A 16,896-nucleotide genomic window follows, 5' to 3' on the forward strand; every position below is an offset into this window, starting at 1 on the left:
GAGCGCGGTTTTCGGCGAAAAGGCCGTACGCTCTACCCAGTGATCACCGGGGCCAGTGTGCTATGTATATATACAACCGAATTGGTGAGTACCAAATGCAAGGACGCCCGCGGTACTCGGCGTCAACTCAGCCGTATGGCAGAAGCTCTACTGTACCCATCCCGGGGGGGGGACGGTAGAGTGTAAACAAAAACCCATTACTTAGTTTCCAGTTATTCATAGCAAAGTAAGGCAGTAATCAAAGCTTTGATTACTACCAAAAATGCGCATGTCGTTGGTCCATTGTGTGTTCGGTCTAACCGCCGGACGACACCGGAACAAAGTCTAAACGTTTAACGACTACTGCACACAACTCCGTCCTTGCACAAAAAAATTTTTTTGTGCCAAATTTCGGTGCATTTTTTTTTTCCGCCCCCTCGACTGCTCCCAATCGCCAGTGGAGTGATTTATTGTAAACGATGTGATTGCGCGTTATTTCAACGTGAACCGTTCGATTACACAATGATATACGATTTTTTTTCCGTGTTTAAAATATAAATTTACGCATCATTCGTGCCCACATTGCTCGAGTCGTGTTTGACGAATGACGTTTGAATAATGATGATTATTATTTAATTATTTAATAACACAACGAATAGAAGATATCGATATGCGATGAATATCTATAGACCGTGTTATAAACTTTTAGATATATATATATATAAAATTAATCGTTTTGCGTAATATCCTTTAATTTATTATTATTAATATAATAACTGAAATTTTATGTTTAGTTTTACGTATACCTACATCGTGTTTTTAATATTTCCAACGCGTCTAACTCTAAATATTACAAAAATGGTTTCTATACAATATTTTTAAGATATGCTTAAGATGTGCTACTATTATATACAATAGATGTTTTTGAAATGGACGAGGACACTAGTAAATGCGTACTCACTGTGATGGCCTAGTGAAAATTTTTTTGACTTTTTTTTTAATTTAAGTATTTTCAAATTATTTTTAGAATATTATCTTAGGTGTTGTATTTTTTCAAAATTCTCATACGAATCGAGACATTACATGGTTTTTGCGCTTGTTGTACGTTTTTCACGCTCGTATCTATTAAAATAAACCAAAAATTGCATCGCGTAACTATAGTAAAATTCATAAGAATAAACGTAAAAGTTTTAAGTTCTCGCGAATAATGTTTTTGAAATATAACAAAATAATTTACATCATTGTCCATTGTTTAAAATGTTTAAATAATATATTATTTCGTTCAAATTTGTAATTCAAACGTCTAAAAAAAAAGTATACATAAACTAATTCAGTGCGACTTGTTATGAACAACCTTGAACTAATATTTCAAGCTTTAGCTAAAAAAAAAAAAAATTGTACATTTTATAATTTTTTAACTGCAATGCCATATACTTGTACATTTTTGTGATTTTGACGAATTACGAATTTAAAATGCTTAAGATAATAATTTTGCCTAAACATATTTTAAATACTTTATACAGCTAAAAAAATAAATTATGGGAGATCTTGTATTACATTTTCAAGTTATTTGACTAAACAAAAAAATTGTTATCGACGCTTAAAGAAATAATACTAAAATAAAGGTAGTCAAATGAGTACCGCTCTATTAGAGTTGTGCAAAATTTTATCTAGATTAATTATTCGAATGATTTTCAACTATGGTTATTTGAATAAAATATTATTATATTTATTTATTTACATTTTTGTTGTTATTATTTAATAGTTTAATACTATTTATTATTGCTGTAATTATTACGAAATATTATAATTAATTATTAATTATTATATATTACTCGTATTATAATATTATAATATTATTTAAATATGATTAAAAAAAAACATTTCTAATCCTTTCTTCTATTGATATAATATATATTTGTTTTATTTATGATATTTTTAGATTTATTCAGAATAAAATAGGATTTATAATCATGTAGGTAACTTAAAATACAGGGCTAGTTATTGTTTTTAATATATGTTTTTTTTTTTTTTTTAATTATCAACCATGCTTATTCAAATAAATTAACCGTAAATTATTCGAATAAAATTTTATCTAAATAATCGTCTAGATAAAATTGCATTCGAATAACGCCCTACTCTGCCGCTCTACTGACACAATAGGTGTCGAGTGATCCACTACTATGAGCGTGTTAAATTTAAATTAAATTATTAAAACATTGTATAAGAATACCTAATGATTCTTAACAGAAACAGTCTGTCAGCTTATATCACTAAGTATATTTCATGATGTGTTTTTTTTATTTATTTTATTTTTAGTATTGTTGTAGGTTGGTATATTTTTTCTTAAAATATTGTATTTATTATTATTATTATTATTGAATTATTTATAGTCATATACTTATATCATATTATAATACATAGTTCAAAAAAGCTAAAATATTTTGGAAATTAAATATCAAGAAAAAGTTTATTTATTTAGGAAATTTTCTACTTTTGACTCCATTAATTAATAAGTGCCAACATGCTTAAAATAAATATAATTATTCTAGTGCTTGATTCGATGAAGGGTAACAGTGTTCCTTTTCTTTTTTCCTTTTTTTTTAAAGTACCCTTCTAATTATATTTCAATAATTAATAAAACGTTTAAATCTTAAAGTTTACACACATTTTATTTTTACACTTTTGAATACCCTATTCAAAAAATGTTACATGACACTATGCAATATATTAAGAAAATATTATTATAGTAATTTATCATGATTAATAATTATGATACTTTATTCCAAGTAAAAACACAAAATCTTACACAAATACTTTTATTTTATTTATTTTAAGAGCGTTTTAAACTATCATGTTTACTAAACTAATAATAAAAATTTTGCCGTTGGATACATGCACTCAATGCATGCGGACTGGGACGTTTAAACAGCATAATTTATATTATTAGTTTAGTAAACATGATGGTTTAAAACATTCATACAATAAACTGTATAACTATAGATTTTTAGTGGTATTTGTAATTACGTCCACGGATAATTTTGCCATAGTTGATGATGTAAAATATTAACATCATACCGACAATACTATGAATTAACGGAGCAACTGTTGAACGTTTCGGTTGTACATATTGGTGTGACCACCTCCAATAAGCGCGTGAAAATAATCCAGCGATTGATTTTGGCGATTTATTGCGACACTTCACCCAATTAGTAACCTCGCAGAGTTTAAGTTGCGAAAACGGCTTGTCGGGTGTACCGTAAAAACGGGCCGGATCGTACGGTCCGTGCACTTTAGGATTGTATTCATCAGGATAGTCACCGATGCCACTGATCTTGAACGATGCTGCACGACGATCTTGAAAGTTCTTTGCCACGGTCTTGACTAGATAATATTATAGACGAGAAAAAACAGTGATGCCGATTATTACTCACGGTATTTAACTATGCGTGTATTGTCGATTTAATAATTTAATATCGTGCATTGAACTTACTATAGCAGTAGATTTTTTTAATGGAATTCATGGAAAAAAAAATAGATATGCGATTGCGGATTAAGAAATATAGGGCACCTTTATCTATTTATTATTTAATTGTGTCAAACTAAATTTTTGAATAAATTAAGTGAATTAATAAACGATTAATGAAACACAAGTTACAACAGCATTCCGTTGTTATCGATACGCGTAAGTGAGTAACAGTTGAGGTAAAAAACAATAACGACCAATTACCAAAAATAATAAATACTACTTATTCAAATCAATAAATTTTTCTTTATCATTTTTTCGTGCAACCTATAAGTATAGTATCAATGTAAATTAATGTATAATTAATAAATTATACAAATTTAAATAGATTGATTTTTGAATTAGAGATTATTTATAAAATTATATAAATACTAGTTATATACTAGGAAAATAACATAAAAAATTTAAAAATAAGAATTCACAATAGCTAAAAGTATATTATATTTTCTAGTTGTATCCTACAGACTGTCTAAACCTATCTTCAGGTATATTTGAAATAAACATAATTAAATCAATTAACACCAAAAAATAGGTAATTATTAAAAACTAATTAAAAACTTTAAAAACATAAACATTTATTTTATTAGGTTTTTATTTATAGTACTATTTATGTCAATACGAAAAATAATTTGGCTTACAAAATGTTTTATTAATTATTTTTGTTTGTTTATTTTTTAATTATCACCTTATAATATTACTTGAAGATAGCCTTAAGCCTAAACTTATGGTTACTTATTAAATATATATTTTTAACTATTGTAAATTCTTATTTTGAAATTATTTATTCACACTATTTTAATTTATGTTTTAACTATTTACATGTTTCAAACCAATTAATTATACAAAAAAACTTAAATTTTTAATTTCGTGACTTTTTCAAGAATGTACCGTGAAAAGTAGTGAAGTCAGATTGTGTTTTATTCTTGTATGTTAATTTTATTAATTAATGATACAATAAACATAATAATATAAAATATACACTCGTATACGTGCAAAATATATATTATAAAACAACAGAGAATACAAAATTATTTGTCGTTAGAAATTTTTCTCGCAAAACTATATTATTACATAATATTTGTGTACTTCGCTCAATACTTTTTACCAAAAACAAAAAAAAAACAAAATAATTAATATTTTTGTGTAATGTGATTTTTACATGCGTGCACGTACAAGAGTACTTCGCTATTTCTTTTATATAGTCACTCAGACTAATGATCACTTATTGATCATTTAGTTACTACGCACTAATTTGTACGATCCGCATGCACATGCATAAAAAATTACCTTTATTGAACTCTTTAAAAACGATCGGTATCAATGAAAACGGTTATTCGAATTAACCAGATCTTAATGCCATAATGTAAACAAATTAATATACATTATAAAAAACTATATCGATATCAGGAATTAAAGATTATTAAAATACAATTTGTGATGATTATTCCATACGAATAATTATAGTAATATTATATTCAAATAATGTTTCACCATTACTAAAATTATTATTTTCTATATGCTTAACAATATTTTAAAATCTTCAGATTAATTTTATACTGTTTATAACACAACAAGAAACTTTTTACACAATCACATCACGTACATTATACATTTTCAATTTTTTTTTATTTCCATAATTACAACTACTTAAGAGTATCTAACCTCGTATTAAACTTTCAAACTTTTTGACTAAGCATGAAAATATTAAGTAACATTTATAGAAAAAAATCTCATATCCATTATAAAAATTAAAAAATTATAATTTGAGTAATAGCGGAGAGTTTAAAGTTCTTTTTTATAACGAATAAATTATTATTATATACGTTTGAATAATATCCAAATATCCGATATCAGAATATAAAATGCTCTTAAAAAAAATTTTAATGGCTTTCTGCTAAAATGTTTTATCGATTATTAAAAACAATCTTAGATGTTTAAGTTCAAAAAATTATGAATTAAATAAATTTTTTGTTGAACGCTTATAAAAATAAATTGCGATTATATATTTTAGGTTTTTTTTTAATGCCTCTAATCGGAAACATATTAAATAAATAAGCTTTTTTTACAAACAATTTTATAGCAAATGTGTATATAAATCAAAAAATAAAAATAAAAACTTCGAATTTTTAAAGAAATATGCTTATCAAAATAATCGGAAATAAACTTAGAGTTTCTTCAGTCAATTATTTTAAATTAAAATAAACATAGATTTTATCGAAAACTAGTGATCTAAATGTATGAATATTTTATATTAAAATATAAAATATTTTAATATGAATTTTAGATTCTGAGCAGATTTTTTCACAGTAGATATACTGTGTGTTTTTCTTTCGTACCTATCTAAAAACACATTTGAAAATAATTTCCTAACTTCGGGAGAGGTTTCTGGTAGCAAATTTATTCTAGTTGATACTTCAGTAAATATTTCTTACTACACTTCAACATATATTTATGGAAAAAATAAGAAAATATGTATATATTTACGCAAAATCAGTTATTGAAATTATCAATTTAGTTTTGTTATTGCAATTCAAAAATAAACTATCTTTCATATTACATACCTACTTGAAATTTCTTTACAAGATTTTTTTTAATAGCATTTAAAAATATCAAAAACTTAAAATTACGAGTACAATTTTTTTTTATAATCGTAATAATTTTATTATTATTTATGTACAGCATAGGATTTATTAGATACAAATAATGAGTTAGAGCTATATAGCGATCCCGTTTAATTCAAGTACAATGTTTATTTAGTTTTGTGCCACAAATTTGGTATTTTGTTTTTGTATTTTTGTTAGCCTAGTCCAGGCATGCCCAAACTTTTTCAACTGGCGGGCCACATTCAAAATGTATATTTGTACTGCGGGCCGTATATTATGCTTCATGGGTTTTTTTTTGTTCATTTTAATAAAATATAGACTAATCATAGGTATATCTATTGTACATTTTATTGAATATAATATTATCTTTGTTCACTTATCGAATTTATGACTCAAATCGTATGTGTTTAAAGTTCTCAATATTTCCACGCTATAGTTGTTAGTTTGTTTTCGTCATTAAAAATTATTTTATATTCTTAAAAACTTAATAAAATACATTTTTTTGTAAATAATAATTTTTTTTTTTACACCTATACAAATTTCTAATTTTTATAAAATGATCACGGGCCGGTTGGAACACCTTCGCGGGCCGCGGGTTAGGCATATCTGGTCTAGTCAATAATAAAAAAAAAAAGTATTAAAAATACTGTAACTTAAATCATCAAATCCTCTCATTTTAATGTCTATTAAAAAAATGTGGGTCATTTTTTAAGGGCATCATAGCGTTGAAAATGCAGTTTTTAAATTATTTTTGATTATTTTTCTGGACTGTTTTTTGATAGTTTTCAAAGCATTCAAATCCGGGCTCTTAGTCTACATTATTACTATATATACCTGCGTGATATTATAAGCTTGCGCGGTTCCTAGGTGGGTACGCGTGCGTGCGGACGATACGCAACAATAATCGACTAACACCTAAAAACCGGTAAAAACACGTTCCACCGTTGGATATACACTATGGTCGTTTAATTCCATTATGCACGATTCTCGTTGTTCGCATCCACGACACCACGAAATAGACTTACAATGATATTTAGTATAATATACTAATAAAGAAACAATAACGAATATCGTACTCGGGTGTTTAGTGACAATAAGGTGACACGTGTTGGCACAGTTGTTGTCGTCTGTCCCGTTCTTCATTTCGACTCGCACCGCGCTCGCTCGTGCTGCACTAACGGGGTAAAGGGGGTGGCCCGTCGGTTGGACGAAGGCGAAGGAGAGGTGCGTTGTATGAATGTGTCGTAACGTTTAATATAATAATAATAATAATAATAATGATGATAATGTGTGTATTATGGTTTTTTCGTCTGTTTTTTTTTTCAATTATTTAAACAAGTGTAGATCCGTGTAATTAAAACGTTTTTTTTTTTTTGTTTTTTTTTTTTAACGCCACTCTATGTATTTGCATCTATATTATACAAGTCGTGTATGACGAGTGTTTCCGCGGTCTCTACGTGTTAGGTATCCATTAAACTATTAGTACGGTTTTGGTACCCGGACTATTCGAATGCTACCATTAAAAAGCTATCAATCGTCTTCGACCCATAATAGCTATAATATAGACACCACTGCCTATACTAACATTCTAATATTGGTGTAGCCGTCAAGTGGCCTCAGTCGGGCGAAGAAGTCTTTCCGCTTCCCGATTAAAAGAAAACCAGTACATAAGACAAACATCATGAGCGAAACATCGCCCAGAGGAAACGAAGGGGATTCGAGATCCGTTATACAAGTGAGTATATCATATTTTAACTAATTCGTATTAGGTAAACGATTTGACGGTCATCCGTTTTCTCAATAATCAATCATACATATTATTGCACGTGTGATTATATTATAGACCGTCAAAAAAACGACACAATTGTCGTTGGTTATAGTTGCTTTAATATCAAATACTTAACACTCTTACAATGTTTTATACTGCGAATTGATATATCACGATAGCGCATAGTTCTTTATTGTATACCCACCTACAATAATACTAAACTTTAGACTAAAACAACAAAACTGTAATATTATTATATTAAATCGTGTTATTTCATTGAGTTGGATAGTCGCATATACATATATCATATAGTAATTGACGCGATATAATGAGTAAACGTAAAACGTAATACACTGTAATTCATTCGTTAGAGAAAAATATATTCATACACAACCGTTCAAAAAAAAAAAAAATAAAAAATAAAATACTAATTTTTAAATTGATGCACTTCCTACGCTAATAAACTTATCGTTATTTTATAAACTTTCGTATAAAACCCTGCAGAAATCAAAAAGTTTTAAAACCATAGTACCTAGCGACTATATGTAGTAAAGTTAATACGTGTACGTATTATCAGTGGACATCATCAATCGCTACAGAATGCAAATGTTGCAGTACTGTACATTATAATTATAACTGGTTTGAAATGTTAAAAAAATGTTCAAGGTGTATAAAACCTATTATATTACTTTATATAGCTATTAGCCGCAATATATTACAAATACGTGTTCAAATTTCATTCATAAATCGATGATAATATGTATAATATATTATAATATGTTAACGTTAAAGTTGGTGTTATTTCATGAAATATCTAGATACTTTATACAATACATACACTAACTAAATTAAGGCAATAAACCATATAATTTAACTAGTCGTTTTATTAATTCTTCAAAATCGTTCATTTGTATTGTGAACAATACTATTATGCACTATAAAATAAAGACAACCTCCTAAAAATCTATGCTTAACAAATCGTACAAATAAAAAACTTTAAAAAAAATAAAAATAAAATACTTTAACAAAAAAATTTTCAATTGGGGATTATATACTATACTTGTTATTTATTTAAACATTTTAACTAAAATATTACCTACTTTATATTATAAAATAATGGATTTCATACTTGAACAAAAAAAAAAACTAAAAATGTTATTTTGCAATGTCGTAAAAGTAAGTAAAAATAATATTTTTAAAATAGTCATAACTTTTCAAAATTTTTTCCAATAAAATCAGATTGACTTGAGTTTATTTCTATTGTATAATTAAATAATATTTAATTATTAGAATACAGGAAAGTCGAGATCGTCCGTTGTTTGCTGTGTTAGCAATCAAGAATATCATTTATCATTATATTTTATAGGTATGTAATTTAGGCGTTCTTCAGCGTGTTTAATGGTGTATTATCGACAAGGATTGATATCTTCTTTGATTAAGGTTAAGTTAGGTTTGATTACTGGTATATCACCGAAATATCAAAATTATGCCAAAAATCATTGAATATATAAAGTCTAAAAAATATAATGATGAATATTGTACTAAGGTCCTAACCTTTCAGATTAAATTACATATAACTTTGCAAAGTGTATTATTTTTATAATGTTCATAAGTTATAGATATACAGTTTTAAGTAAATTTGTAGTGGTAATGGGGCCTTAAGCAAATAAGCAAGGATTTTATCAATTCCACTACGATGGTAAACAGTTAATTGAAATCAATCAATTGTGTCAATTTAAGTTGTAAGTTTAAATACCTCGAGATTGGGCTACTATTTTTGATACCAAAAAAAATTCTAACTATAGGCAGATTAGAAAGAATGGAGAAATGCAAAAATTTACTGAACAAAAATTATAAATCGTATTAGGTATATTATCAATAATTTATAAACATACATATTCATTATTACAATATTATTTAATATTAATATATATTTTTCAAAATCAACTCAAAAGAATCTGAGTTATTCAACAACAGTAAGTACTTAAACAATCACAAATAAAGTAGTTGTTATTTAATATTTTTGTATTATTAAAAATATGGTTTTGACGTAATTGTGTAATATTGTATTATTGTGAACACGATTAGATATTATATTATGTACAATGTTTATTAGTTTATTCATTGTTAAGTAATCAAATCAAATATAAACGTACATTTTAATAGAACTAATAAGAGGTTACCAGATGATGACGAGATGGAAATATCGGTTGCAAGCGGAATCGATATAGGTTATTGTAGTGACAAATCAATGATGGGTGAGCTTTGGACTAAAGCGAGCTCTTGTAAAAAATCCTAAATACGGCACCGGTGTGATTTTTATTATTTTGATTCAGGAAAACGTCACTCGAATCGTGTACGTGAACAAACCACACGTGGAAACAACGACAGCGGCGGTCTCGGCGATCACCACGTCCTCCTCGCACTACGACCAAAGCTCGTCGGACTCGACCACTATTTGCACGCTCAACAACGTGCTGCCGCCAATGAGTTACGACTACCAACACCATCATCCACCGTTGGCCAGCCTCCAGATCGGCGGGCCCGTGGTTCCGCCGCCAGCACCCGTGTACGGCACGTCCCCCGACGAACATCAGTACTCGCCCACGGTGGCAGGCGTCGGCAGCGGCACCAACTGTTACATGCAGACCGAGGTCAAAGCCAGCTCGAGAGTACGCTCATACGAGTCCGAAAGAGGTATAAATAATAAAATTATAAAAAATAATATTGACATACCCAACGACGTACCTTCCTACATCCTGCAAGTTCAAATTGATCCGTTCATTAAAGATTCTCTGTTTCGTAGTTAAATAGCTTATTCTAGACTACGGAAATCCGTTCCCTGTGATCTCCTGTCTTGGTTGCCATCTTAATTATTATATGATACCTACATTTCCACTAATTTACTACCCGACACCTATTTGGTATGGTGTATTGCTAAAAAATTATTTCAAATAAAAAACTCTCAGGCCACGTATAATCGTTAAATTTTTGATAAATGTTTATTTTTTATCCGAGAGAAAAAGATTTTTATAGCCTGCATTCAACTCATATTTTTTTTTTTTTTTTTATCATAGGTAACATTAACTACCAAGTTCTATTACCTACGTCTTTTATTATCATTATTTATTCTATTTAAGTATTTTTGTAAATATCAAATGATAATAATATAACTATTGTTGTATTAGTGCTTCGGTCAGTATTATTGTTTCATCATCTTAATTAAATTAATAGGTATGTAGTTGTTTAATGGGAGTGGAAAATAAACATGATACATTGATAAAATTCGAAACAAGCTATTTTTTGCCCGTTTTTGTAATGTAGATTTTGAAAAAAGTTTGAGTTTCTTGGTCTTGCTAACTTTTAAAATACGTTGCTATAATAATACTAAAAAATAGTCATGGCATTTATCTAATGTATTTTTTTAATAAAAATAATTTAATTAAATGTTTAACTATAATATCATAGCGTTCATTGATTATTTATGCATATTTTCTCAATTTTAAGATAATAAAAATAGAATACGTATAGGTACAAGTTTTTTAGAAGATATTAGCATCGCATTAAGTTATTCGGAATGTAGTCATAACAGATTATATAAACAGTAAACAAACTATTTAGATTCAATATTGTAAAAATATTTGATAATTTTCAAATTTTTAAAATTCCAATAGTTTATTATGAACTTATTAAAGAACATTCTGGTCATTCTCACAGATTTCTACATTATACTATATTGACTAATTTGTGGGCTATAAGTACCTATAATACATACGGACAAGTACTGACAATATTTACTATCAGTGAAGTTGAATTTAATAATTACCATTAGGTGGTTCTACTCAATAGTCGACCAATGCTTCTATCTTTGTCAATTTTTTAATTCAATATAACTTATTATAGTTTTAGGATTCTGAGAGGAGTTATGAATGTATTGATTTTACAATGCTGTATTACATAGCAAAGCAAATACCTACTTCCTTTTTATTTTTTTAATTAAAATTTTAATGAATTAACATAAATATAACAATTTTTACTACTTTTATTACCCGCTAAATTATGAGATGGTAATACGCTGTATGTAAATCATACTGTGCTTCTTCAAATTTATATTATAATGTATACCCATTTATTGTTATATTTAAATACTTTCAAGATAAAATGTTTTACATTATGAATTTTTTTTTTTTTTTTTATACAGATAAATTCATCATACTATTTTAATTTTTAAAAGTGGTAGTCAAGTTAAAGCATCAACAATTATTTTGCATATTGTGCACATAATAATTTTTACAAGAATAATTTAATAACTATAGCCTATAAGTAATTAATAGTGCTTAGAAGTTATGGCACTAAAAAGGTACATTTTTAGATCTTTAACATGTACTTTAAAACGCTAAAATCAACACTAAAAAATTGTAAATATGCAAAATAAAATTGTCAACCAAATTGTTTAAAAAATTTGAATTTTACAAATTTTTTATTTTTTTATAGAATATGATAGTAAATACTATATTTAAAAACTATAGGTATTTGATTCAACTCGGTAGCTTAAATACTCGAATCTGATAATTGCAGTACAGTGTATCTGTCATCTAATATTATTTTAAAAATAACCGTATTATTGAGAATAATTAATAAATTAATTGTCCTATGTATTCAACGATAACAACATACCGACTATTTAAAAATCAAAATGCATATTTAACATGTTTTTGTTCACGTGTTAGTATACTTTATTGAAGTTGTGTAGTTTATTTCTTTTATTATACAAAAATATACCTGTACACTAAAAACCGTAATTATAAATTATAGCTAAACAAAATTTCTTAAACATCAGGAAAGTGTGAAACAAATTTGTATCTTACTTTTGATGTTCTATGAATTACCAAAAAATATTAGCATTTTCTACAATTTCCGAGCATTTGTAATTAATAACCATACAATCCATCTTAAAATATTGTCCACAGACTATAAAAAATCCGCTTGTGACAGAGAACGAACCAGAATGCGAGACATGAACAAGGCTTTTGATCTTCTAAGAAACCGTTTGCCCAAGAGTAAACCTCCCGGAAAGAAACTATCTAAAATCGAGTCATTGAGGTTAGTATATAGGTACTAACATATTATTATCATTATATATAAATATTTTATAAGTCTTAATAGTTTTTGTACTTAACATAAGAAATAGTAATAATCTTTTTAAATATTTTTCGACGGATTTTCAATCTAAATACTTATATACTAATACGCTAAATACTCGTTTAAAATTCGATTTCTAATTACTTAAAAAAGTTTTTTGATACCAAATTCTCAAATTGTATTTTTTAAAATATAAAAATATTAATATATTACCAACTTAGGTCATAAATGCATGTTATTTAATGTGATTGATAATAAAACCGTGAGTACATCAATGATAGAGTAAATATAATATGAGTTAAACCTTAAAACTTTGTAAGTAGTTTATGATAACAAATTGGATCTAATTTGTACATTTAAGAAGTTTAAATCAATAAATTCCAAGTATTTTTCAAAATCATTGAGATTAACAAGCAGACCTAGGTATTGTCAAAATCGATTTTAATATTTTTGGAACTGTAACTAAAAAATAAATAGTTGTAAATACTTAAAATTGTAACCAAATTATGGTTCATTGTTTTATATACATGATAAAGTCAAAACTATTTGACTTTTCTTAAGCTATTCGTAGGAAGAAATTATAAGAAATTAAAAATTCATTAACATTTTTTCAATTATAGTGTCTATTAAAAAAAAAAAAAAAATTCCCAGTGAAAAATACTTGAAAAATTATTTTGTTATTTTGGTATAAATCAAAATCAAATAACCGTAAATACTTAAAATTTTCATCAAATTTTTATATTATCTAAACATATATTTCTATTTACTATATAAAATTTACAAAAAAATGTTGACTCTTTGAGCTATTTTTAAGCATAAGAAATTTTTAATTCATTTAAGTTTTTTATTTTCAATGATGATTATTAAATAGCTTGAAACTTTAATACAATTCACCAAATAAGTTCTTCTCTTAATTGCAAAGACACATTTTTTTTAAAATAAATTTATTTATTTGAAGTACAAATTTTAACAAATCACGAAAATTAACAAATTATTTTCTAGTAAAAAAATGTATAGTACTGTTAATTTTATAATTATAAAATTTAATATAAGATTGTTCATAAGTAGTTTATAATAAAATCAAAAAAACTTAAACACTCGATTTTTTTTTACACAGATATTTTAAATTCAACTTTAAAAAAAATTCTCCGTGTATAAACAATGAATTAAAATTGTAATTATTTTATTGTTATTGAAAAATATAATCGTGGGAATTTAAAACTTACATACATTTTTATATTTTATATAAAGTATGACATTTTCAAAACATTTAGACTAATTCTATGCTATTTTTTATTTACAATTTAATAATAATATTACAAAAATTAAAAGATACTTTTAAAAAGGGTTTTTATTACATAATATTAAATAAAAATGATCAAACTAACTCTAATCACATTATTTAAATTAACGAAAATTGGCGTTGTAGTGGTCGTCATAAATTAAACGGCCTATGTTTATCATATTATATTATAGGTAATAGGACTAAGCTACCGCCAATTGTATTTGATCCTTATATAAATAAAACATATGTTATAAAAGTAATATAACAAAACAAAATAAATAACACCTATTTTATGTTTTTTTTTTTTTTTTGTTTCTGGTGATTTTGTTTATTGTATATTTTTATCAAATATAAAATACAATGAAAATTTCAAAATATACAATTTGCATTTAAATCTGTGTCTTAACAAAAGTGTATTAATAGTATAATAATATTATTATTATTATTATTTATAAAATTTATTTTATTAATTTTACGCCTTATACCTTTTTAATACAATAATTTTAACAGTACTATGAATTTAATATAACAATACAAATATTATATAATAGATACATAAAAATTTCAATTTTTTTCATATTAAAACATTATATTCATAACTCACACATAGTGGTAATTATGTCATTATTTCTCCGCACGCATGATCATATTAGTTCTATACATGGCTTTCTTTGTAGGGTCGTCTTCCAAAAAAACCCCTTTTTACTGGGACTAAATAGTATAGAGTGTATAATGTATATTATATATTACAATATATACTCAATGATATTAAGTATCTATAATCACCTATTATATAGTAAAAATGAAAAATACACAATGACTTATTTATTTGTGTACTACAGAATGGCCATACGGTACATAAGACATTTACAAGCGATCTTGGAGTATGGACCAGAGTACGAAACCAAACTGTATACTATGCCGTCGTGTACCCAATACCTACCTCCACCGACGTACTACGGTTACCAGCCACAATATGGTCAATGTTGGAATGCTGCAACAGACTATCCTCCAAACGTAAACAACCAATATTAGTTATTAGTTATTACTTATTAACAATCACATTACCAAGTTATTCTTACCACCTAACGTAATAATTTGAACATCACCTATACAATAATGTTATAGATAGTTACTACTATACATTAATAAATATGTACATGAATACCAAAATGTGTCGTACGATGTATCATAACATTATATTCTCTTCAAATTTATGTAAGTCATAGATTTTCTTCCTATTTCTTAATTGTGTTTTTTTACTTTTCAATAATTTTAGATTATCTAATAATATAACAACTAAAACATACTAAAGTACCTATTAATTGAAATTAAAATTGTATTAACTTAGTTATTTGTTTGAACTTTTAAATAAATATTTTATTTGTTTCATTAATTATGACGTATTTTAAAGAAGAAAAAAATGTTTTATTTTTATTTAAATATGTTTTTCGTCCAATTCTAATATAAAGGTATTTATAATTATAAATGGGGTGGTATTAATTATTAGCTCAATAAAAAAACTGTTAAATGTGCATTAAAGCCAGAATAATGAAAAATCTACGTAAAGGTTATTCAGATGAAAGTGATGAAACATGACTGCGAACGCTTTACCTTTTTTACAACACAATTGCGAAATGACACTGTTTGTCAAAAGCTATTGTTTTGTTGTTTTGTACCTAAAAAATCAAACGATTGCGGGCAAAAATTTGTATAATGTCAATTCAGTCTATTGAGCCCATTGATTATCAATTTTATAATCGGTGTATCGTCCGAATGTCTCAACTCATGTGAACAACTACACCACGGTTTAAGACTTACATACTATTAGTATATTGCAAACCGTGAGCTACACAATACTGAAAAATAAATATAGTAACAACATATTATTTTGATCCTCTTAGAAAAATTATGGTTTTTATACTTTTATTTTCGTTGCTATAGATATATTCTTATACAATAAGTTATTAGGTATACAATAGCTTTAAAAATCACTGCACTTTTTTTCTAGTCCTCTACTTTTTTATAAAAATGTGTTTATATAATTGCTCTTTTGGATCATTATTTAAATTATTTTGTGTAATAATAATTGTAACTTTTTGTTGTGTATACTATTATCTTATTCAAAATAATTCAGTCGAAAATAAATATATTTCACTAACGAAATCGTTGGTTGAATGCGTATCAGGCGGAGAAAAAACAAACAAATTGAATGATACAGTGGACCAGAAAGATGCTATCAATATCGAAATTATTTCTTCATCTCGCACAGGCAATGGTGGTGGAGAATTCATATGTTTTTTCCCATTATTCTTAATGTCTTTGTTTTTGTTCCTGTTTTGCAATACATGTCCTGAGTACTTTTTCCGGAAGAGAATTAAAATTAACAAAAATCGTTATATAAACGTCGAAAAAAACTGTGGCTGCAATAGTAAATACGAAGCAACAACTGAACCATAATAAAAGTTAAAATTTAATTTTTGTCGTCGTTCAAACAACCGTTTCATTTTTATTATTACATTTAATACTATAGTTTAATCTTAAAAGAAAGTTTCTATAAATAGACTCTTGGTAACGTATTAATAATACAGAA

General features: G+C 26.4%; 2 protein-coding genes across 2 annotated transcripts; one reads left to right on the forward strand and one right to left on the reverse strand.

Moving 5' to 3' along the window:
- Positions 1 to 2,986: 2,986 nt before the first annotated feature.
- On the reverse strand, positions 2,987 to 4,865 carry LOC112603968 (putative ATP synthase subunit f, mitochondrial). Its single transcript, XM_025352806.1, has 2 exons — positions 4,850 to 4,865; positions 2,987 to 3,363 (listed from the first exon to the last, which is right to left on the reverse strand). The coding sequence occupies exons 1-2, from the start codon at positions 4,863 to 4,865 to the stop codon at positions 2,987 to 2,989; spliced, it is 393 nt and encodes a 130-aa protein (XP_025208591.1).
- Positions 4,866 to 7,538: 2,673 nt separating this feature from the next.
- On the forward strand, positions 7,539 to 15,616 carry LOC112603959 (achaete-scute homolog 5-like). Its single transcript, XM_025352797.1, has 4 exons — positions 7,539 to 7,843; positions 10,213 to 10,573; positions 12,847 to 12,979; positions 15,146 to 15,616. The coding sequence occupies exons 1-4, from the start codon at positions 7,790 to 7,792 to the stop codon at positions 15,336 to 15,338; spliced, it is 741 nt and encodes a 246-aa protein (XP_025208582.1). The 5' UTR covers positions 7,539 to 7,789; the 3' UTR covers positions 15,339 to 15,616.
- The last annotated feature ends 1,280 nt before the right edge of the window (positions 15,617 to 16,896 follow it).

The sequence above is a fragment of the Melanaphis sacchari genome, unplaced genomic scaffold, assembly GCF_002803265.2.
Source record: "Melanaphis sacchari strain LSU unplaced genomic scaffold, SCAv2.0 Contig116_pilon_pilon, whole genome shotgun sequence".
In the NCBI taxonomy this organism is placed as follows: domain Eukaryota; kingdom Metazoa; phylum Arthropoda; class Insecta; order Hemiptera; family Aphididae; genus Melanaphis; species Melanaphis sacchari.

Bases quoted from the DNA above. Each gene is read 5' to 3' on its own strand.
- LOC112603959 (XM_025352797.1), top strand. From the start codon at position 7,790: ATGAGCGAAACATCGCCCAGAGGAAACGAAGGGGATTCGAGATCCGTT. The intron at 7,844-10,212 runs GTGAGTATATCA...ATTTTGATTCAG, and splicing joins ATTCGAGATCCGTTATACAA to GAAAACGTCACTCGAATCGT. The intron at 10,574-12,846 runs GTATAAATAATA...TATTGTCCACAG, and splicing joins CTCATACGAGTCCGAAAGAG to ACTATAAAAAATCCGCTTGT.